This window comes from Pectinophora gossypiella, unplaced genomic scaffold (assembly GCF_024362695.1).
Source record: "Pectinophora gossypiella unplaced genomic scaffold, ilPecGoss1.1 Pgos_52, whole genome shotgun sequence".
NCBI lineage: Eukaryota > Metazoa > Arthropoda > Insecta > Lepidoptera > Gelechiidae > Pectinophora > Pectinophora gossypiella.
The window spans coordinates 324,983-349,767 of NW_026063262.1; the positions used below are offsets into that span (position 1 = coordinate 324,983).

General features: G+C 40.9%; 1 protein-coding gene across 1 annotated transcript; it reads left to right on the forward strand.

Moving 5' to 3' along the window:
* Nucleotides 1–7,213: 7,213 nt before the first annotated feature.
* On the forward strand, nucleotides 7,214–19,724 carry LOC126381431 (uncharacterized). The gene is made up of 2 exons (XM_050030903.1): nucleotides 7,214–8,200; nucleotides 19,636–19,724. The coding sequence occupies exons 1-2, from the start codon at nucleotides 7,353–7,355 to the stop codon at nucleotides 19,646–19,648; spliced, it is 861 nt and encodes a 286-aa protein (XP_049886860.1). The 5' UTR covers nucleotides 7,214–7,352; the 3' UTR covers nucleotides 19,649–19,724.
* Nucleotides 19,725–24,785: the final 5,061 nt, after the last annotated feature.

Below are 24,785 nucleotides of genomic sequence, written 5' to 3' on the forward strand. Positions count from 1 at the left end.
GCGGTCCAGTGTACGCCACGATTTCGGTTCCGTTCCGGTCATTCGTTCCGTTCGTTCCCGTCACACGAAAAACGACGCAATTTATCGCCATTTTGTTTATTCATTTGTCTATTGCAGTGTAAAACAATTTTATTAATATTTCGTGTGAACAAGCGAGCTTACAACAATGGATAATACGAACGAACAGTTATTGAAGCGTCGTTCTGTCCTGAAGGGATGCCTTACAAGGTTGGACAACGGTTTGACACCAGAATTTCTACAAACTGCGTCAGCGCAAATGTTGAAATTAAAAGAAGAACGCGCACAAGAAATTTTTCATGAATATATGGAATTGCTGTCACAAATCGAGGACGATGACGATGATGATCCCACGAAGATGGAAGATAGATACTTCCACTGCATGGACGTGCTCCGAGTAAAACAACAACAGTTGTCCACGCTGTTAAAAAGTGATTCCTCCAAACGCGGCATAAGTGCTCCAGTGAAGTTACCAAACATTAACATACCCGATTTCAATGGTAATTATTTGGAATACAAACAATTCATCGAACTTTTACTGCATTGGTGGATAAAAATGAAACTATACTAGATATTCAAAAATTCATGTATTTGCGTAGCTTTCTGAAAGGCGAAGCCTATGATTTAATAAAAAATATACCTGTCCAAGGGTCCAGCTACGAATGTAACTTCATTGAGGAATTTCATATCAGAGGCAAAACAGCATGTTGCAGCGCTCAAAAACTTAAAGGAGCCAGTAGATCACTGGGATAGTATATTGGTGTGCATTTTAACACGAAAGCTTGACCAATTTACAAGCAGGGCATATTGTTTAGATAGAGATGTGTCTATTAAACCCACCTTTTCAGATTTTATAATGTACCTGGAAGCCAGAGCACTCGCATTCGAGAACTCTGACAACGGCAGAGCAACTACAAGTGGATGTCCACCTCCAAGAAGGAGCCAAGGTGAATTTAAAGTAGCTAATGTAGCCTCACAATGCCTCTTCTGCAGTAAGTATGATCACAAGCTTTTCAGTTGCCCTAAGTTTCTTTTGACCAATCCTACACAGCGGATTTGTGAATAGCAAAAAGCTTTGCAAGGTTTGTTTGAATGGTCACAATGGCAAATGCAGATTTTATTTTAAGTGTGCACATTGTAAACAAGGCCATATAAATAAATAAATAAATAAAATAAAATGCATTTATTTCAGGTAGGCACCCATATTGTAAGATATAATTATGTCCAATATATTAAAATTAAAAATAATAATAATGAAATAAAGTTAAAAATTATTAAAATCAAAACTTAAAATTAAAATCATATTTATTAAAATGAAAAATTAATTAATATTGAGTTAAAAATAAATAGGTATAATAATAAAATCCATTTAGAAGCGCCTTTCCGGCACTGGCACAGAGAGGTGTCTGTCACAGCAATGCCGAAGAAAAGGGCAGTCCAGCCTGGATGCAATCATCATCAGGACGCTGTTGGAGCTGGCCCGCACCCTGCGCACCAGCGACGTGGCGCGCGCGCGCATCGTCGCGTGAAAGCAAGCAGTTCTTGCGTCCGCGAACATCCCCGAAGCACTGCAATGCCGGGGCATACCCAACAACATCCTGAAGCTATTGTTATACAGGACTCGGAGGTCGCTGTACCGCTTCTTAGCATAATCAGCCCACAGGCTGCACGTGTAGAAAGACGTACAGTAAGCTCTAAATAGAGTTACTTTCACCCTAGCTGAGCAATATGCAAACCTGCGGGCTATCATATTAGCTCTGACCGACAGCGACCTCCTTTCCCTGTCGATGTCATCGTTATCTTTGAGGTCGGAGGTAACAATATGCCCGAGATATTTAAATCGAACTACCCTTTCCAGAGGGACACCATTCAAAAGAACGGAAGGAACTTCCTGAGGGACCTTTCCACCCGCACCAAAAACCATCCATTGGCTTTTCCTTACATTATACTGCAGACCATGGCCACACGCGTATTCCTCACAAAGTTTGATCAACCTTCTCAAGCCACAGACCGAGGCACTCAGCAGCACCATGTCATCAGCATAACTTAAATTATTAACACAAACTCCGTCAACGTGGCAGCCAACATGCTGACTGCTGAGCGCACCGATCAGCCCGTTGATGTACAGGTTAAACAGGGTTGTAGAAGTGATCCCACCCTGTCTGACACCGCATTCCAACCGATAGGGACCCGACATGGCTCCCGCCCACCTGACACTGTTGACCTGGTGCGTATACCAGTACTGGAAAATCCTAATGAGTTCTTCGGGCAAATTAATTTCCTTCAACTTAGTCCACAGCAGGTCATATGACACCAGGTCAAAAGCCTTGGTCAAGTCCAAGAAGCAGGCATAGACGGGAGTGTTACGATCAGTATAGTATCTGACAGTGTGCTTAAGGGACAGTATAGCACCTTCGGTGGACAGCTGGGGACGGAACCCGAACTGATTATCGTGCAGCGTGACATACTTATTTAACTGCGCATCAAGCAAGCCGTCGAACACCTTCGCTATTACAGTAGCTAAAGATATAGGTCTGTAGTTATATTTATCAGTATGATCACCTGTTTTGTTCTTAACCACAGGCACTACTACCGTTCTCATACATTCAGCTGGTAGATAAGAATGGCTCACGCATAGCGAGTAGAACATAGCCAGAACCCTACTAATATGAGGCCCCGCATTTTGAAGATGCTCCACGCTGAGTCCGTCGTGTCCAGGGGACTTCCCTTTCGCAATCTTCCGAATGGATTTAGCTACATCTTTAGCACGGAACATAGTCCCTACTACTTGCCCCTCAACGCTAGCGTCGAGCACCCCCAACGCAGGTCCTAACGGTGACTTCACGGTAAACTGGTCTTTGAAAATATTTGCTATGCCCCTCGGTTCGTTCACACCCGAGATACTCGCAGGTAAGCCAGGACGTACATGTATTTTAGCGGTGTCACGCCAGAACCCGCGAAAATCACCCTTGCCATGTTTTTCCGCAAGAGCGTCCATTTTTAAACGTTCTTGATTATTTTGGCACCACTTTAGTTTGCTCTTAAATACTCTGCGGCTATCGCACATATCTCGATAAACAAGACCAAATCTTGGCCTTCCACACATCAACCACTCAGCGAACTTAACCCTGGCTACCCTGTGAGCGTCACGAACGTGTTTATTCCAACCCATGAAACGAGACCCCTTCCTGCCGCCAGTTACAGACCCCCGACTCACCCGCGCCGCGTCCCTAAGGGCAGCGACAATATCGGCGTACAGCCGATCCAAAACACGCCTGTGACCACGGTTATTACAATATTTATCTGCACACATTAAACAATCTGAAGGAAAGTCAATCAGTTTTAAACGGCTATGACACTCCCTGATGAAAACAGAAACCTGCTTATCACTCCTTTCACCCCATATAACATCTTTATTTACGTTAATAACATCAGGCGCTATCTTACGTGCAAGCACTGCCAAATTACATTCAATAAAGAGCGGGTAGTGGTCCGACCAGCGAGTGTCATGTTTTACATAAACATTAGTCACTGATTGACTAGCCGAGCGAGTCGCCACACAGTGATCAAGCCAACTGTTCGTTCCAAATACCTCATGTGTGAACGTAATTGTACCAGAATTAATTCCTAGCATATCCACGTCCACACATGACCATTGTTGCTCTTCACAAATTTTAACAAGTTCACCGTAAAACGACTCACCCGGGTTTGCGTTCAGATCTCCCAAAACAAACACCGACTCGTTCTCGTACTCATCGATAATTGCACTTACTGCACTCAGACAATTAACAAACTCCTCTAAATTTTTAGGACAGTCCGTCGGTAAATACACGCATAACACAATAATACATTTATCACTAGCTGCAATTTTAACTCCACAGATGCGAGGATTACCACACTGTATTACTGTAACCTGTTCGAACGCACTATATCTCCATAGCAACGCTACCCCGCCGTACGGGCGGCCGTTTAATATACCTACACTAGTGTCCACCGCTGACGTCGCCGTATAGCCGAACTTACTGTCAATCGTACCAACAATTGGGATATCGTACGGCATAAGCCAAGTCTCCAACAGGCACACTATGTCACATTCATTACACAATCGTCGTACATCCTCAATCGACCGTTTTACGCCCTTACAATTAAAGGTTGCAAAGCAGTATGCGCGACTACCCATTACCGAGATGATTAGAGCCACCTGCAGTAGCTGAACTGCTCGCATTCCTCTCTTTATAATGCACAAAGCGGCGAAATATCACACCCGCTGGCCATAGTTTCTCATCCAGATATTTGTGTAAGTTGGCCCCTGATATCATAAATTTGTATGCTTTATGACCTCTTTCGTATTTCATATTAATTTTCTCCAATATAACCTTCTCCTGCGTTTTGCTGTAGATATGTTTTATGATATCATTCTCAGTCGTAGACACGTGAACATTTGTTATAAACATAGGGACTTTCTTATCTGCAGCGCGAAAACTACACTCCATATCCCTGGCTACGCCCGCTTTTCCTTGAAATCGATACTTTGTTTGCTTTTTACGATTAACAATAGTTTGCCATCCAACTCGGTCATTATTTTCAACCACGGATACTCGTAAATCTCGCTCTGGCTGGTTAATAACATCTGATCCGCCACGACCAGTATTTTCGTTTGTTTTGTTCTGTCTCGCTGTGTCTGTTGTGTAACTACGCTCGCTATTGGCAGTCGAGACGGTCAGCTGATGCGCCACCTGTGCATATGCGCTCGGTGCGTATGACGTCACCGCAGAACAGGTCCGCGCACTCGCCTCCGGCTGACTCATGGACTGCCGCACTCCTCCCGCGTCGCCTCCGTCGCCCGCGTTATCCTGTTCACGTTCCACCGACCGTTGCCGCCGATCGAGAACGCAGTCCGCTTGTTTACTTTCTGCTACCCTCAGATCTCTGAATTGCATCAACGGAGAATTCGTACGCGATGATTCACTAATGTTATCAGCAATTGACACATTGTTCGAGATATTAATGTAATCCTCTCTCGTATGTGAAAGCCCTATGGGTCCACTATCTGTCCAGGCCCCTCGCTTCGTGGTAACTGTGAAAGCCGATGCCGGTGGTCGTGGGTCGCATTTCATCCACAGAACTTCGTCTTTTAACCCATTCAAGTCTGTGAGCGTTGCATATTTCGACTTTATATTTTCAATTTCATCCTTCATTATTAGAATGTCTTTTAATACCTTCGAACAGTCCAAGTGATCCCATAATATCGGCGGTAACTTATCTAACTGTCTTGCAACAAAGACGGGAATTACGTCCGGCTCCGTCGATTTGAATAGATTAATAATATCTATTAAGTCACGCTCTTCCTTTCCTTTGTTTTTGCGTAATATTTTTCTCGACCCTGTTGGAATAGATTCGAACAGAAGCGACTTAGAATTCTTGATCTCTTCGCTCGTAAAACTCGAGACACAAATACGCACTAAAGTTTCCTCGTCTGCAATGGATACTTTATTTTGTATATACGATAAAAGTTCGTCTATAATGATATTACACTTGTTGCACTTCAATAAATTCGTCATTTTTTTTTTTTTTATTAGTCACGCGCGCCGGATACGCGCGTGTTATCCGTGGCGCGGTATACGCATAACACGCTTCTGCACACTAACACCGCATCTCAGCCTGTGGCCCATGTGTCTGTGGATTCGCCGCCGCAGTCCATCGATCTGAAAGAAAATGTGTCATTATTATCAGGTTTAAATAACAACAAGCATGTATTGCTTCCCACAGCTAAAGTAAAGGTACTTACCAATGATGGCAGGGAGCTTACTGTCAAGGCCCTACTTGATTCAGGGAGCCAATCATCCTTCATAACATCAAACCTGGCCAAAACATTAGGCAAAACGCTTTCCATGGGAACAATAAACATAAAGGGCATAGCGAACACAGTACAGAACATAAATAATTCTGTACAGCTTGATGTTTTGTCACTGGCTTTTCCTTATAAAGCTCATGTCAACTGCCTTGTGGTGGACAAAATTACCACTAAGTTGCCACAAAATACGTTTAATATCTCTGACGTCGATATTCCAGCACATATTACACTTGCTGACGATACTTTCAACCAAACAAGTGACATTGAAATTTTATTGGATGCTGGTGTCTTTTTTCAGTCGTTGCTGCCCCAGCCTGAAGAGCAGCACAAGTCCAGTGATCCTGCACAGCCGCGCCTGGTTGCGACAACCTTCGGCTATGTAGTTGCAGGCAACATCCCGGAGCAACCTCGCCAGAATACTGCTGTCTCCCTATTTTGTCAAAATTGTGAGTCCGATATTAGCAGCACAATTAATAAGTTTTGGCAATCAGAGGCTGTCCCGGAAATATTCACTGGACATACATCTGAACAAGCATACTGTGAACAGTATTTTAAAGACACTGTAAAGCTAATAAATAACAAGTTTGAAGTCTCAATGCCCCTCAAAATCCCCATATATGACATAAATAATACACTGGGCGATTCACTAGGCTTAGCATTGCGAAGATTTCTCAATTTGGAGAGAAGACTTCAAAAAGATCGCTCTCTATTCGATGAATATCAGAAATTCATCCATGAATATATTGACCTCGGTCATGCAAGTTATGTAGATATCACAAGTTATGATCTATCACGAGATGCGGTGTATTTTATGCCTCATCACCCCGTCATTCGGGAGAATGCTGTCAGCACACAGTATTTGATGGATCCATGAAGACTTCAAACAAAATTTCATTAAATGATTTAATGTTAAATAGTCCTGTAGTCCAAAACGACTTGTTCGACATATTAGCGTTGTTCAGACTTAACAGGTATTTTTTCACATGTGACATCAGACGTATGTTCAGAAATATATCCATAGAGAAAAGCCAACGATCATTACAAAATATTCTATGGCGAGACAATGATAAAGATCCAATTAAATGTCTGCAATTAAATACTGTCACATACGGGTTAAAAAACTCGTCATTCCTAGCCACAAGATGCTTGAATGAGCTAGCAGAAAGATATAAAAATGACTATCAATTAGCATGTCCAGTAATATTATCATCAACCTATGTTAATGACATTTTATATAGTCACAACAATCTCAAAACACAATAATTCAAACTAAAAATCAACTTGTTGAATTGTTAAGTAAAGGGAGCTTGATGTGTATATCTGCGCGCGCGCCGACCGGCGCCCGCCAGTAATAAACTAGCTCGTGGTTATGACACATGTCGTTTGATTTCTAATCCTCGGAACACACACTACATACGAATCTATCAGTGGCGACGAGGCAATACCTACCCGCGCGCGAAATACGTACGTTAATGGTAAAATGAGTGCTATAATCGGATCGCTGGGATTATTCGACTATAAAAACCAAGAATGGTCTGTTTTCTACGGGAGATTAAAGCTATTTATCAAGCTAAATGACATCAAGGCCGACAAACAAAGTGCAGTATTGTTGACGAGTTTTTCTGACGACTCTTACCGATTAGTCAGTAATCTACTGCACCCAAAAAGAGTCGACGAGGCGACATTCGACGAGATGGTGACAAAACTCAACAGTCATTTTACACCGAAGAGGTCTACGTTTGCAGATCGAAGCAGGTTTTACGAGGCGGTAAAATTTGATAACGAAAACGCAGAAGAATGGGCGGCAAGGTTACGTGGTTTGGCGGTGCACTGCGAGTTTGGGACGGAGCTGGAGGTGGTATTACGCGATCGGTTCGTTTTGGGTTTCAGATCAGGGCCTGAACGTGACCGACTTTGTGAACAGGATATTTCTTCATTAACCTTGGCAAAGGCGTTACAAATAGCTCAGCAGGCAGCCTGTGCGAGGCAAGCACGGGCTAGCGATTCCGTTCCGGCAGTCATCGTAAAGGAAGAGCCGTTATACAAGACGAATGCCAACCGCGCTGGACGCAGCGGGGGCGGCGGCGGTGCCGAGAGGCGCCGTGGCGATCAGAAATGTTGCACGGTATGCGGTCTTAAAAATCACGTGGCAGAAAAGTGTCGATTTAAGAACTATCGGTGTAACAAGTGCAATAATAAAGGCCATCTTAAAAAAGTGTGCGAATTAAAGGTGAATAATATTGAATCACAATCGGTACGCGACTCGCCTAGCCTGAATGAACCAGAAGACAATGAAGATTGCGAGGAATGCCAGCTGTTAAGCTCAAGGTGTGTGAACGGAGATCCTATTTTATTATCAGTATACATTTTTGACTGTAAATTTGATATGGAATTAGATTCTGGTTCGAGTACTAGCGTAGTTTCAGATAAGTTTCATGGTGAACATTTTTCTCGGTACCCTCTCGTTACAAATTGTAACGTGAAAATGTGCTTTTATAACGGTCATAAAATATCGCCTGTCGGTTACTTCACAGTGCCTGTTAATTATGGGAACTTGAAAAGAGATGTATCTTTTTATGTAATTAAAGACGGCGGAGCACCGCTTCTCGGGCGAGATTTTATGACTAAATTTGGCATCTCTTTTGTGATGAATAATAATAAAATAGGTACATCTAAAAATTCCGGGGAAATTGAACGCTTATTGTACAAATATCAGGACCTGTTTAGTGACGGATTAGGCTGTTATAAAGGGTTGGAGGTAAAACTGCAGTTAAAAGAAAATGTAACCCCTAAGTTTTGTAAAGCAAGGCCAATTCCTTTTGCAATTAAAGGTAAGGTAGAATCCGAATTAGACCGACTCGTGTCGAAAGGAATTTTAATACCAGTGAGTCACTCTGATTACGCTGCACCCATTGTACCCGTATTAAAACCGAACGGCAGTGTCAGAGTGTGCGCGGACTATTCAGTAGCGCTTAATAACGATATTATTGTTGATAAATATCCTTTACCGCGGATTGAGGAGGTATTTGTCAAACTCAGTGGAGGGCAACAATTTTCGAAGCTAGACTGCAGTCAGGCATACAATCAGTTGTTACTTTCGAAAGATTCACAGAAACTAACCACCATTAATACTACCAAGGGTTTGTTCATGTATACAAGGCTGGTGTTTGGCCTGGCGAGCGCCCCAGCCATATTTCAACGGGCGATTGAAAATCTTTTAGTGGGCATAGAGGGGGTGACAGTTTTTCTCGACGATGTATGCGTAACCGGCCCAAATAAAGAAGTACATCTTGAACGGCTCGAAAAAGTTTTTCAGCGATTTAAAAATGCAGGGTTAAAATTGGAAAAAAATAAGTGTGCTTTATTTCAAGATAAAATCACGTATTTAGGGCATGTTATAGACAAAAATGGTCTGCACAAGTGTTCGAGCAAAATAGAATCAATACAAAAAGCGCCGAAACCTACCAATGTGACGGAATTAAAACGGTTTTTAGGTATGGTCAATTACTACCGTAACTTTGTACCCAATGCGTCGTCCATAATGAATCCACTTCACGAGTTGCTTCGCGCCGGCGCCCGATGGGAGTGGACAGAGCGACAGCAGGCGGCGTTCGAACGAGCGAAGGACGAGCTGACTTCAGAGCGCGTGCTGGCACACTTTGACCCGAGCGCACAGCTGGTGCTCGCAGTGGACGCCAGCCCCGACGGGCTCGGCGCAGTCTTAAGTCAGGTAGGTACCGATGGTATGGAACGACCGCTAGCTTTCGCCTCCAGAACATTGTCTAGCAGTGAACGAAATTATAGCCAGCTGCAGAAGGAAGCGACAGCCATCATTTTTGGTGTCAAAAGATTTCACCAATACTTGTATGGTCGCCGGGATCCTTTCATTTTAAAAACAGATCACCGACCCTTGCTTGCTATATTCGGTAAAAAGAACGGAATCTCACCAATGACCGCCGGTCGCTTAGTTAGGTATGCAATTTTTTTGTCAGGTTATAATTATAAAATCATATATACAAGAGGAAGAGAAAATCAGGTAGCCGATTATTTTTCTCGCGCCGTGACATCGACGGATGTAGCTGAGCCGAAGGTAAATTATAATCATAGTCACAGTATCAATGCATTGCAGGTGACGTCACTGCCAATTACGTACGAACTTATTCGAGACGCAACGTCGTCAGATAACGAGTTAACTACCGTATGTAGGTATGTAAGAAACGGATGGCCAAGAAAAAATAAATGCCTAGATATTTTACCTTACTACTTATGTAGAAATGAAATCGAACTGGATAACGGATGTTTGCTACGAGGTCATCGTGTTATCATTCCACAGTGAAACAAAAATCTTTTGCTACCTATAGACAAGGTAGGTGAATAGAAAAGGTGTTAAAATACTGATATGTTTCAGAAATTTATAAAGTGGTGTTTACCTGAAGGGCACAGCTAGATGTTATAGACCGGTGAGCATGAGACAAAGAAAACTCCCTTGAATTTGTACAATGTATATTTTTAAATCTACAAATTTCATTAACCATAGGTAGGTCAAAAACCCTATGGAGGGAGACAGGTCGCGCTTTGGTCCGTCAGGTTAATTGTCACTCCGTAACAACCATGGGATATCACTATATTTAAAACACTGTCCGTACACCTGTAGGCACCTCACTTACTCGAGGACCTCCGACTATCAGGCCTACCTGAGGCGTTCCGGAATACCATACAGGTGATGCGTTGAGGCCGGCTCAGGCCAGGGCGTGCTGGACGATGGCGGCGCAGCGGGCCAACTGTTACGCAGCTGGCGGGCTGCACGTCCACCGGTCAACCTCGCAGACCTTCACCGGGCCTTATCCGGTGTGTTGACAAAAGGAGAGGCGCGGCACATCCACATGCGCGCCGCACAAAGGAAAGCTTCGACGTGCAAACAACCAAGGCAAGCTCCGCCGAAATGAAGCTTGAAATAACTTGCAAACGCAGAAGAAAACAGTAGCAATCTTCATTCACAAAATTTGTTGAAATAGTCTGATCCAATCATAAACTTCTTCTTAGATTAAAACTTGCAAAACGTTCGACGTTAAAAACTTGCAAAAACGTTAAAACTTCAAAACGTTAAAAACTTAAAGAAAAACAAAAAACTCAAAAACTTTCAAAACAACCCCATCTGCAACAAGGAATGGCAATGATTAGCATGTGGTTCAGCTGACAGCGTGGCAATGCAACTCACGAGTGTAAAACAAAGAAAATAACTTACAGGTTCATCCGGGATAGTTGGGCATCGCTCGGATGAAACCTAATCCCACCCACTGGACCTTCGGTGATGGGATTTCAGTGAAGTTGCTGAAAACAAAGGACCTCGAGGTTATCACAAAGTTGGTGCAAAAATATGCACGAAAAATTGCGAGGACTCACCATCTCGGTTAAGTTGTTTATTTAAATCGAGACATCGGCTCTTGATGTCGCCGATAAATCGTGGCTTTTAATTTGCCCACATTATTGTTACGGCAGTGGAGTCTCCGGCGCTCTCGCGACGTCCCCACTTTCCATAACCTGTCTCTCAGCTCAGCCAGCTGTCAGTCTGACACAAGAACCACGAACAAAGTTGCCAAACTAGAAAAAATCTACCAAACCATAAATTCGCCGAATCAACGACAACAATCGATCGACTTGTTTGATCCCAAAATTTAAACAATATAATTATAATATATCAAAAATAAATGTTGCAGATAATTTTAATATACCAAATTTTGAAGAAAATAAAATAATTAAAAATATTCGGGCCCATCGATAACCCTGCAGCGCCATCTGTGATTTCCTGCGGGTAAAATATAAAAACAACGTTATATCGCCAGAAACCACAAGATGTCGCTACAAGGCTCGTTGGTCCGAAATGCTTCGTTACAATACCCCCCTACCCACGAGAGGTTTCGAACTGGGTGAGAAACACGGCTGCCCTCAGCCATAGAGCCTGGAGCGCACAACCAGTCTAAATTAAAAAAACTGTCTCTAAAGACGAGACGACAAAACAAGACGACAAAACAATTCATAAAAAAACGTAACGAAGCACAACTCAAACATCTAAACAGCACAACCCTAAGCACAACAATTACCCCGACCTGTTATTCATCACCATTCATTGATCACCTTTCACTTCTTTCATATAGTAGCACCCAGTATCCATTTCACTGGATGTTACCCACAATCATACCCCTGTTGAGCTGACAACTCTCTTAGTGTCACTCGATCCCCAATTCTGAAGACAAAGACAAAAAACAAAACACAGTTGTTGGTGGCTTATTTAAGGAGTCACTACCCGCTCCGTCGAAAAACAAAAAAAATAGTCAACCTAATGAGGTTCCCTATCAAAAAAAAAAATCCTAATAATGGCTACTATAAAGCCTAAAAAAAATGTTGTCACGAGCAACGTATAAACTATACTTAAATAGTTGGCTATAATCGCCTATACAAAAAAAACATAAAAATATGAAACGCTATATTGGGCGTTCATAAAAACGCTGCGTTGCAGACGCAAGTGTGTATGGGCCTTATCAGCGCACCATAAACACACTAAAAAAAAAATCATTAAACATAAACAAACATAAAACATCTATTGGTAAATGTACCTAGTTATTTTAAAATCAAAAGACTAATTAATAGTCTTTAACTACATAAAAAAAAAAAATGTGTTTGTTATAAATAGGTTGTTACTTGGTCCTAATGACACAAGTAAACACACCAAAGTTTTATATTTCTAAATTAAAATGTTATGAAAGCTAATTATGAAAAGGAAAAATACTGTAGCTTTCTTTATAAACGTAAATTTTGAAATTGAGCCAAAACAAAGATCCAAGCCGGTAAAATGTTTTTTAAAAAAATATGACTAGGGGAATACAGGGCAATTCGGAAATTAAATTTTTATATCCTTTATGTGCCAAGAACCTAAGTTCTTGCCACTAAATGAAACTAATTCGTACACCAAGGGTGATAAAACTTTTTTGACTACGCACTGCTCGTACTTCGGGGCAAGTTTCGAGGCTTTAAAATTTGCGGCGTCACTCTGTACGTACGTTTTCCGCCACACTACTTGACCTTCGCGCAAAGTATTAACGTTACGGCGTCGCAGGTTGTAGTACTTCGCGTTCGTCGTGTGAGCCTTCTCGATATTAACTCGAACCTTATTAAAAATATCCCGAAGGACCCCAAATTCACCCGCATACTCGTCCCTTGGCATAGAGATCTCATATTCCCTGTCATCATTATAAAAAGAACCGTTAATAATTGGTTCCCGGCCATGGACTAAAAAGAATGGACTAAACCCAGTGGTTTCGTTCACCGCACTATTTAATGCAAACTGCACCTTAAATAAATTAAGATCCCATGTCCTATGATCGTCAGCTACATAAGACGAAACAGCTGTCATGACTGTTTTGTTGTACCTTTCCACCATGTTAATCTGTGGCGTATACCTAGGCCCGTAGTGAACTCTTGGAATATTGTACTTCTTGAGAAGGCCACTGAATTCTGATCCCGTGAATTGAACCCCATTGTCGGTAATTACGGTTTCAGGAATCCCGTGAGCTAGAAGCACATAATTCTCAAAGTTTTTAGCTACTGCAGCACTAGTCGCTCGACGAAGTGGAAATAACATGGTGTACTTTGAAAAACAGCATGTTACTACTAAAAGGTGCATGTAACCCGAACGTGATCGTGGAAGAGGTCCTATCAAATCTACGGATACAGCTTGAAACGGCCTATAGCACTGCTTAGGCTGACCCATGATCCCAGGAGTGAGTTTGGTCCTGTGCTTATAAGCAGAACAAATACGGCATTTGTTGACAAAATCAAGCACGTCGCGGTACATTCCTGGCCAGAAATACCTCAAACACAACCTACGGTGCGTTTTAAACACTCCGAGGTGTGCCGAGGTCGGTGGTTCGTGGTTTTCGGACATGACCTGCAGACGGTTTGCCTTTGGCACAACAATCTTCCAATCAAACTCCTGAGTCAGGGCATACTTACCCTTGCTGTATCGTAGAAGAGTACCATTTTCGACGCGATAATTGGGATAATTTTTGGGATAAGCCGTACAACCAGAGAAAACCTTATCATACCACTCATCACCGGTTCCTGCATTTGGAGCATCGATGGCATCCACATGCAGCAATCGTGAGAGGGCATCAGGGACGACATTATCCTTCCCTTTCCTATGCTCGATTTTAAAATTAAATTGGGATAACCTACAACCCCAACGAGCTAAGCGTCCCGTAGGATTCTCCAAATTCATGAACCACCTAAGCGAAGCGTGATCGGTTACGACGGTGAATGGTCTACTACCCAAATATGGTTCAAATTTCTCAACCGCGTACACAACTGCTAACGCCTCCCTTTCGGTAGCACTATAGTTACGTTCGTTTTTATTAAGGGATCTGCTGATATAAGCGATAGGGCGGTCATGGCCATCAATATTCTGCGCTAACACACCTCCTACGCCAAAATTAGATGCATCGCAGTGAACTGAAAATGGTTTGCTAAAATCAGGGCAGGCTAAAATTGGAGCTGAAACTAATGTGTTTTTTAAAGTGACAAAAGCGTTTTTTGGGTTGTTACATTTTGGGCACGACCTTACCGTAAACCCTAAATGACCGCACTTAAAACATTTAACTGTCTTGTCCCTACACCTTGCGGTTGAGTGAGTAGACACTTTACATCTTTTGCAAAATACTGATTTGTTAGCCGCAGATTTTGTCCTATAACTACCAGGCTTTTCATTATTTGGCGGTTGTCGCTGCGTAAAAGTTTGAGCCTGAATTGGTGGCTGAACTGCCGAGACCTGTTGTGTTTCCCTAACATCGGCGGATTCGCTGACGGGCATTACATGTTTCGTTTTGCCTTTGTACACGAAATCATTACTTAAAATAGACTGCTTTGGTGGTTCGACAAACAGCTGTGTCATTTGTCGCGCAGATTCTATTTTACGGCATTTATCTTTTAGTTCAGCTATCGTAGCTACGTCGTGCAATGCTAACTGTTCTCTAAAAACGGGCCTAATATTGTGCATTAAAATTTCAAATTTGTCATTATCCGAAAGAGGTCGTTTCAATTGTGAAAACATACAGTTCATAACTGCAAAATAGATGTGTGTTGGTTCATCCTGTCCTTGGGTGCGAGCTCTAATCTCCCCCAGCAAACGATAATCAAAATCAACGGGTGCGAATTCTTGGACTAAAAGCTCACTCAATTCCTGCCAAGACGAAACCTGCTCCTTAACACCTCTAAACCATAGAAGACCTTGGTCCGAAAAGAAACAAAAGGCGGACTTGAAAAGTACATTGTCACTAACTCCGAACGCTGAGGCGCGTTCACCTATCGATTGCAAGAACGTATGTGGACTCGTACGGCCGTCGAATTTAATGTTCCACTTCATTAAATTTATTGCTGAACCATCTGTCCCTTTTCCCCTGTTTTCCTCTTCTGGGTCGATGACGTTTTTTGTTGTCAACAATTTCTCCAATGAGTGACCGCAGGCTATAAGATTTTTATTCAGCTTCAATTTTATGTCCCTATCGACAGACTCCGTGCATACCACACGCTCAAGACGGTGATGAAGATGATTATATAAAGCCCTAGCACGCATAAGGTGATGACGTTCCCTAGACTTCACTGCTAAATCAAGTTTTGCCTGCAGCTCCTTCAGCTTTTCGGTGATGATTGGGAATTCTGCCTGTGGTCTTCGTTCATCATCCATTATTTCATCCGGAGAGAAACCAGTGATCAACTCCCTAAGCTGTTTCTTCAATTTGAGAACAGTATCAGCTGGTGCTTCTGCACGAATACTCACCTCATATATTAATTCATCACGGAGCAGTGAATGTAAATAAACAGTTTGGATATCCATGGTTGTGTTTCAGAGTTATAATTTCAAGATTGAAAAAAGGTTTGAAGTAAACTGAAGTAAATTTATGTTTCAAAATGTACCCGTCTGCCTCCAAACTTATTTTCTAATATATGTACACAATTTCCATTAAATATAAACCAAATAAGTGTAATTATCACACAACATCAATTCTCAGTCTATCCCTGTGAATAATTTTCAAAACAATAAAAGAAACAACAGTGTTTTATATAAATTTTGATTTAGGTTATGTTTACTATGAAGTAAATGTTTATTTTTAAGTTGTAATATATTATCAATCAATATGTAAAGATGGTAAAGGAAATTTACTACTGAATACTCAATAAAGTTGATGATGAAAGACAGTTCTATAATTATTTCTATAAAACAAGCAAAATGTTTGCCAAGCAGCGGCACACACAACAGTCAATAATGATGATGAAACAAAGATACTAAATTTCAATTTCTAACTAATGTCCTGTTATAAATATGTTTATTGCTGATATGATGTAGAAAATATTTTTTTTTAAAAGAGTGAATTTATGTTTGTTTTTTATTATCATTAGTCCAAATTTTATCAAAACAACTCAATACTGATAAAAAAAATATAGCTAGTAAGTATCAAAAAATGTTCAAAATTGGTTTTAACCTGTAATTTATATAAACAAGGTAAAAAAAAAGTAAACACAAATGTAGTACTAAAAATGACAATAAGCCCTAGAATTGGGTTAAACTTATTGTACAAAATAAGTATTTAAGTTAGGTCTCTTTAGGAGGCCTTGAACCTTACTTATACTAAGAAACAGACACAACTTAACCTAAGATGCAAACAAAACACAAACAATTCACACAAAATCCCATCACTTTTAATAATAAAAAATACACTGTTTTCACAAAAAAATTACTTAAAGTTTATGCCAACACCACTTATATTCTAAAATGGTTGTACAGAGCGACAATTTCACCAAGAAGGGCGCCACTGAAACACTAGATTTTTGCTTACCTTATAGGAAGGTAGTGTAAATAGGAAATGGAAAAATACTGATATGTTTCAGAAATTTATAAAGTGGTGTTTACCTGAAGGGCACAGCTAGATGTTATAGACCGGTGAGCATGAGACAAAGAAAACTCCCTTGAATTTGTACAATGTATATTTTTAAATCTACAAATTTCATTAACCATAGGTAGGTCAAAAACCCTATGGAGGGAGACAGGTCGCGCTTTGGTCCGTCAGGTTAATTGTCACTCCGTAACAACCATGGGATATCACTATATTTAAAACACTGTCCGTACACCTGTAGGCACCTCACTTACTCGAGGACCTCCGACTATCAGGCCTACCTGAGGCGTTCCGGAATACCATACAGGTGATGCGTTGAGGCCGGCTCAGGCCAGGGCGTGCTGGACGATGGCGGCGCAGCGGGCCAACTGTTACGCAGCTGGCGGGCTGCACGTCCACCGGTCAACCTCGCAGACCTTCACCGGGCCTTATCCGGTGTGTTGACAAAAGGAGAGGCGCGGCACATCCACATGCGCGCCGCACAAAGGAAAGCTTCGACGTGCAAACAACCAAGGCAAGCTCCGCCGAAATGAAGCTTGAAATAACTTGCAAACGCAGAAGAAAACAGTAGCAATCTTCATTCACAAAATTTGTTGAAATAGTCTGATCCAATCATAAACTTCTTCTTAGATTAAAACTTGCAAAACGTTCGACGTTAAAAACTTGCAAAAACGTTAAAACTTCAAAACGTTAAAAACTTAAAGAAAAACAAAAAACTCAAAAACTTTCAAAACAACCCCATCTGCAACAAGGAATGGCAATGATTAGCATGTGGTTCAGCTGACAGCGTGGCAATGCAACTCACGAGTGTAAAACAAAGAAAATAACTTACAGGTTCATCCGGGATAGTTGGGCATCGCTCGGATGAAACCTAATCCCACCCACTGGACCTTCGGTGATGGGATTTCAGTGAAGTTGCTGAAAACAAAGGACCTCGAGGTTATCACAAAGTTGGTGCAAAAATATGCACGAAAAATTGCGAGGACTCACCATCTCGGTTAAGTTGTTTATTTAAATCGAGACATCGGCTCTTGATGTCGCCGATAAATCGTGGCTTTTAATTTGCCCACATTATTGTTACGGCAGTGGAGTCTCCGGCGCTCTCGCGACGTCCCCACTTTCCATAACCTGTCTCTCAGCTCAGCCAGCTGTCAGTCTGACACAAGAACCACGAACAAAGTTGCCAAACTAGAAAAAATCTACCAAACCATAAATTCGCCGAATCAACGACAACAATCGATCGACTTGTTTGATCCCAAAATTTAAACAATATAATTATAATATATCAAAAATAAATGTTGCAGATAATTTTAATATACCAAATTTTGAAGAAAATAAAATAATTAAAAATATTCGGGCCCATCGATAACCCTGCAGCGCCATCTGTGATTTCCTGCGGGTAAAATATAAAAACAACGTTATATCGCCAGAAACCACAAGATGTCGCTACAAGGCTCGTTGGTCCGAAATGCTTCGTTACAACAGGTGTACAGAGGGAGGTTAATAACGGAACTACACAAGTCGCATCAAGGCATTGTGAGGACAAAAAGCGCAGCGCGCGCTCGCATGTGGTGGCCCGGAATAGATAAACAAATTGAACAAATGATAGCCGCGTGCAGTGTGTGCAGCGCGCTACGGAGCGCCCCGCCCCGCGCCCCGCCCGCCCCCTGGCCGCGTACTGCCGGCCCGTGGGAGCGAATTCACATTGACTACATGTCAATAAACCAGAGGTCGTACTTGGTGGTGGTAGATTCTTTTAGTAAATGGGTCGAATGCTTAGATATGGAAGGTAATGTTACAACTAAACATTTAATAAAAAAATTAAAGGCTTTATTTTCTAGGTTCGGGTTACCAAGACTGATTGTATCTGACAATGATCGAAAAATTGCATCCCAAGAGTTTTTAGAGTATTGTAAAATCAATGGTATTAACTATTTGACTTCACCTATATATCATCCGAATAGTAATGGCCAAGCCGAAAATTCTGTTCGTAATTGCAAAAAAATGATAAAATCAATAATGACAAATAACTCATGTATCAGTAAAATTAACGAAAAATTACAAGATTATCTGTTTGAATATCGTAATACGCCTCATTGTTCAACCGGCGAATCACCAGCGAAGCTGATGCTAGGTCGTCAGTTGCGAAGTATTTTAGATATGATTAAACCACCTACTCGGGTGGATAATAAAAATAATTTAGAACATAGTGAAATGAAACAAAAAAGACAGTTTTTTGAGGGGCAGAATGTGTGGGTTAAATGCTTTGACAATAAAAAGGCAAGTTGGTATAAAGGAAAAATTGTTAATAAGCTCGGAAATAGATTATATGATGTACTATTACAAGATCAGACTGTAAAACTAAAACGACATGTAGACCAATTGTTAAGCCGTAGTACAGACAATGATCATTATGCTTGTTCAGAGCAGTATTTAGGGGGAGATATTTCTTCCGGCAACACATCGTCACCAACCACACATCATGATCGTAGCTTAGAAACAGATGTTAGAAATAATGAGCAAGTTGATGAGATGTGGCATGAGGCGGTGGGAGACGAAGTGTTGGAGGAGGAAGTGGAACCGAGCAGCACTGAGCAACCCCGCTCGGTCCCATTGGATGAAGTTGTAGAAGTCGGTCAACCCGATGACCTGCATCTAAATCCGGAATCATCTCTTCTTCCTCCACATCCTTACAATCTGAGACCTAGGACTAAAAATATTAATTATAAGTTTTAACATGGTTGTTTTAGTTATGTTTAAGTTAGATAATTCTTTAATAATAAGTTACTTAATTAATTAGTAATTATTTATTGTTAACAGGTTTTGTAACTAAGGAAGGAGGAATGATGTGTATATCTGCGCGCGCGCCGACCGGCGCCCGCCAGTAATAAACTAGCTCGTGGTTATGACACATGTCGTTTGATTTCTAATCCTCGGAACACACACTACATACGAATCTATCAGAGCTTCACTCTACACAAGTGGTCAGCTAATGATGCCAAAATTATAGAAAATATTCCTATAGAGCAGCGGTATTCTGGAGAGATTGCTCTTCAAAAGGACATCAGAACGTTGGGTCTAAATTTTAATGAAAATTCAGACTCATTTACATTCTCTCCATTGCCCAAACAATCTGTGAAAACTAAAAGACAAATCTTAAGTTTCATAAGTCAGTTTTATGATCCATTAGGATTAATTGGACCAATTTTTGTGAAGGCTAAACAAATAATGCAAAGTCTTTGGAAGTCCAATACGGATTGGGATTCTGTTCCTCCAGCTGATATACAGAAGGAATGGCAAGCCTTTTATGATGAGTTATCAAGTATGCCTAAAATCTCAATCAAGAGAAATACATGTTTGTATCATAATAAAAAAATGCAATTAATTGGTTTTGCAGATGCATCTAACGTCGCATACGGCTGCGCAGTCTACATGAGAACAGTGAATAGCAATGATGAAGTGAGCATGTCCCTGTTATACTCCAAGTCACGCATTAACCCCGCGAACAGTACATTAACCATACCTCGACTGGAGCTCAACGCAGCTCTGCTCTTGGCTAGATTAATGTCTCGAGTCTACAAAAATATCAAACAACATCAAACAGTTCATAACGTACATCTGTTCACTGACTCTCAGGTAGTACTAGCGTGGTTAAACACCGATGCCATCAAATTAAATGCATATGTAGCTAATCGAGTTAAATTTATAAATGAGCTCACAGAAAACTTTACATGGGGTTATGTAACTACAGAAAGTAATCCAGCAGATTGTTTGAGCCGTGGAGTCAATCCCTGCAACTTACAAAACCATCACCTATGGTGGTCAGGGCCGACAGAGATGTCTAACTCTAATTATAATTTTTACAGATTATAGTTATGATGTGCCTAGAATTTTGCCTGAAACAAAAGCTGTACCGTCGCAACGAGGCGTAGTATGTGCATTGACACATAGTACTCAGGAATCATTTTTTGATACTTTTATCAACAAATTCTCTACTCTTAACAAAGCAGTAAGAGTACTTGCTTATGTCAAAAGGTTCTGTAGTAATATTCGACCTAACTCAGTCAAAGTCCAAGAAAATTTCATCACTCATTCAGAATTATAGTACTTCATTAAATTTATTAATTAAAAATGAACAACAAAAGTACTTTTCTACTGAAATTTCTCACTTGCAAAACAATAAACAATTAGTAAAATCTAATTTAATAAGTCTCAATCCTTTTATTGATAAGGAAGGCCTCCTAAGAGTGGGTGGGCGACTGCAACATGCTGAGTTGTCATATGCACAAAAACATCAATTAATTTTACCTAAGGAATCCATATTAACACATGAATGAATTTGAACATGTAAAATTGTTGCATGCAAGTCAAAAGCTCATAATGTATAATTTGAATCAGCGTTACTGGATTGTAAACGGCTTATGTTTAATCTATACTTATAATAAATCTGTAGAGAGGTCAATTCTGTACATTAAATATTTTTTCAAAATAACTATCAGGGGGTGATAAGTGATCGATACTGATGCCAAAAATGCAATCAGTAAAATTTTTGTCTGTCTGTCTGTCTGTCTGTCTGTCTGTCTGTCTGTCTGTCTGTCTGTCTGTATGTTCCTTATAGAAACAAAAACTACTGGACGGATTTTAATGAAACTTGGTACAATTATTCTTCACACTCCTGGACAGGTCATAGTATACTTTTCATCACGCTACAATCAATAGGAGCAGAGTAGTGAAGGGAAATCCTTTTGTATGAAAAACCTAAACCACTCAAGTTAGACTTTTGAAATTTGGCATGCAGGTACCTTAGATAACGTAGAGGTGCACTAAGAAAGGAATTCCCGAAATTCCCACGGGAACGGGAATTAGCGGGAAAATCCTTTTGTATGAAAAATCTAAACCACTCAAGTTAGACTTTTGAAATTTGGCATGCAGGTACCTTAGATAACGTAGAGGTGCACTAAGAAAGGAATTCCCGAAATTCCCACGGGAACGGGAATTAGCGGAAAAATATTTTTGTATGAAAAATCTAAACCATTCAAGTTAGATGTTTGAAATTTGTCATGCAGGTACCTTAGATACCGTAGAGGTGTACTAAGAAAGGAATTCCCGAAATTCCCACGGGAACGGGAATTAGCGGGAAAATCCTTTTGTATGAAAAATCTAAACCACTCAAGTTAGACGTTTGAAATTTGGCATGCAGGTACCATAGGTACCGTAGAGGTGCACTAAGAAAGGAATTCCCAAAATTCTCACGGGAACGGGAATTAGCGGGAAATACCTTTTGTATGAAAAATCTAAACCACTCAAGTTAGATATTTGAAATTTAGCATGCAGATACCTTAGGTACCGTGGAGGTGCACTAAGAAAGGAATTCCCGAAATTCTCACGAGAACGGGAATTAGCGGGAAAATCCTTTTGTATGAAAAACTAAACCATTCAAGTTAGACGTTTGAAATTTGTCATGCAGGTACCTTAGGTACCGTGGAGGTGCACTAAGAAAGGAATTCCCGAAATTCCCACGGGAACGGGAATTAACGGGAAAATCCTTTTGTATGAAAAATCTAAACCATTCAAGTAAGATGTTTAAAATTTGGCACGCAGGTACCTTAGACACCGTAGAGGTGTACTAAGAAATGAATTCCCGAAATTCCCACGGGAACGGGAATTAGCGGGAAAATCCTTTTTTATGAAAAATCTAAACCACTCAAGTTAGACGTTTGAAATTTGGCATGCAGGTACTTTAGTAAACTTAAAGCTTAGTTGCAACAGGATATTACAAAATTCCCACGGGAACGGTAGTTAGCGGGAAAAAACATTTGTATGAAAAAATCAAATCTAAATAAAAGGAGAAACTGACTGACTCAGTGACTGACATATCAACGCATAGCCTGAACGGCTAAATGTAGGCATTTGAAATTTGGAAGGGACATAGCTTAGGTACCGTAGAGGTGCACTAAGAAAGGAATTCCCGGAATTCCCACGGGAACGGAAATTAGCGGGAAAATCCTTTTGTATGAAAAATCTAAACCGCTTAAGTTAGACGCTTGAAATTTGGCATGCAGGTACCTTAGTTAACTTAAACCTTAGTTGCAACAGGATATTGCAAAATTCCCACGGAAACGGGAGTTAGCGGGAAAAAAACATTTGTATGAAAAAATCGAAACCGCGTAAGATAGATGTTTTCAATTCAATTCAATTAAATTATTTATTGCATTCCAGCCCACACCATAGAAGTCAGCGTCAGCGTCAGCGTCAGCGCTTTGTTGTGAGTGTACGCGTTAACGATGTCCGGTCCGGTGGGGTCAACGACCTCCACCGTGAAGTGCGCGAAGTGCAACATAGTTATCAATGAGTTGTTAGCATTCATTCAAAACAAATGTGATGTGATGGATGAGGAGGGAATTATCCGCCTATGTGTGACAGTTTTCAAGCCTGATGATATTTCAACAGCTAAGAATCTTTTGTTCCAATCTGTCGGAAAAACGGCAAGAAAAATTACCCGCAAGAGAGAAGGAAAGAGTCAACGTGAATTGGAGGATATCATCAGTTTAATTAAAGAAGTAGATCCCGAAGGATTACCGATATTTGTTGCTCGTGACTTACAAAAGTTACCCCCAGTCACTTTTGATCACATAGATGTGACAAGATTACTTAAAGATCTTATTGTGCTACGTAATGATCTTGAGTTCATTAAGGAAAATTATGTGAATAACGAGAAGTTTATACGGCTACAAAACGAAGTGATTAACCTTAAACAAGCATCAATAGTGAATAACTTTGAAAGTAAAAATTATGTGAACAAGACAAGGGGTACCCGCAATTCACAAAACTGTTGGCAAAATAGTTCTCTTTATGATAGTGGCCCGATTGGCATTATTCATATTCCGCACGGGTCGACGACCTCGAACATTCATACTGAGGCGACCTTGACTCACTGTAGCGATCCACAACCTGTCCTTGCGCAGCCTGCGCCGTCCTTGTCGAGCGCAGTGGATGACACATCTCCGCAGCCTACTCCGTCCTTGTCGCGCGCAGCGGATGACACATCACCGCAGCCTATTCCGTTGTCGCTTGTAAATAACTGTTTGACTACACAAACTAACGCGCGGATGAGTATGGCAGATATGGTGCGTAGTAATGCTAAAGAATGGAAGGATTCCGGTAATAAAAAAGGCGAGGAATGGAAGACCGTAGAGAGAAAAAGATATAGAAACCGTTTAATTACGGAAAAAGGTACCTGTACAGACACAGAACAGAAATTCCGCGCTGCGGATATAACTATACCCTTGTTTATAAACAACGTTCATGTGGATACTTGTGAAAATGATATTATATCATATATAAAAAGTAAGACCAACTTAGCAGTGATCCTACAAAAAATAAAGTCGAAGCATATCAAGGACTATAGTTCATACAAGGTACTTGTTCCTAAGCACAAATTAAGTATGTTCATGGATTGCAATTTATGGCCTGATGGGATAACATTTCGCCGCTTTGTTGATTTTCGCCATCAGGAAGTTAACCAAAGCGGGGTGAGTAGAAGTGTAAAAATAATTAAAACAAATGGATAAGACATCATTCATATCGTTTAATTGTAAGAATTTCAAGAGGTCTCGAGAGTGTGTAGCTAAACTTTCCCAAACGGCCGATATTATTGCATTGCAAGAAACCTGGCTTTTACCGCATGAAATATCAGAACTGAGCAACGTCAGCAGAGAGTTTAGCTTCTATGGAAAGTCAGCCGTGGATACTACACAGGGTATACTGCGTGGACGACCGTACGGAGGAGTAGCGTTGTTGTGGAATAAATTAAAGTTTAGTTGTGTATCTGTTGTTGAGTGTAAAAGTGACCGTATTGCGGCGATAAAAGTGTGTACTATGGACAGAGAAATTTTAGTGTTTTGTGTATATATGCCCACGGATTGTACAGAAAATTTAGTAGAATATATTCAGTGTCTCAGTGAGATTGC

What these genes read in the sequence shown, in the direction of transcription:
- LOC126381431 (XM_050030903.1), top strand. Translation starts at nt 7,353, where the DNA reads ATGAGTGCTATAATCGGATCGCTGGGATTATTCGACTATAAAAACCAA.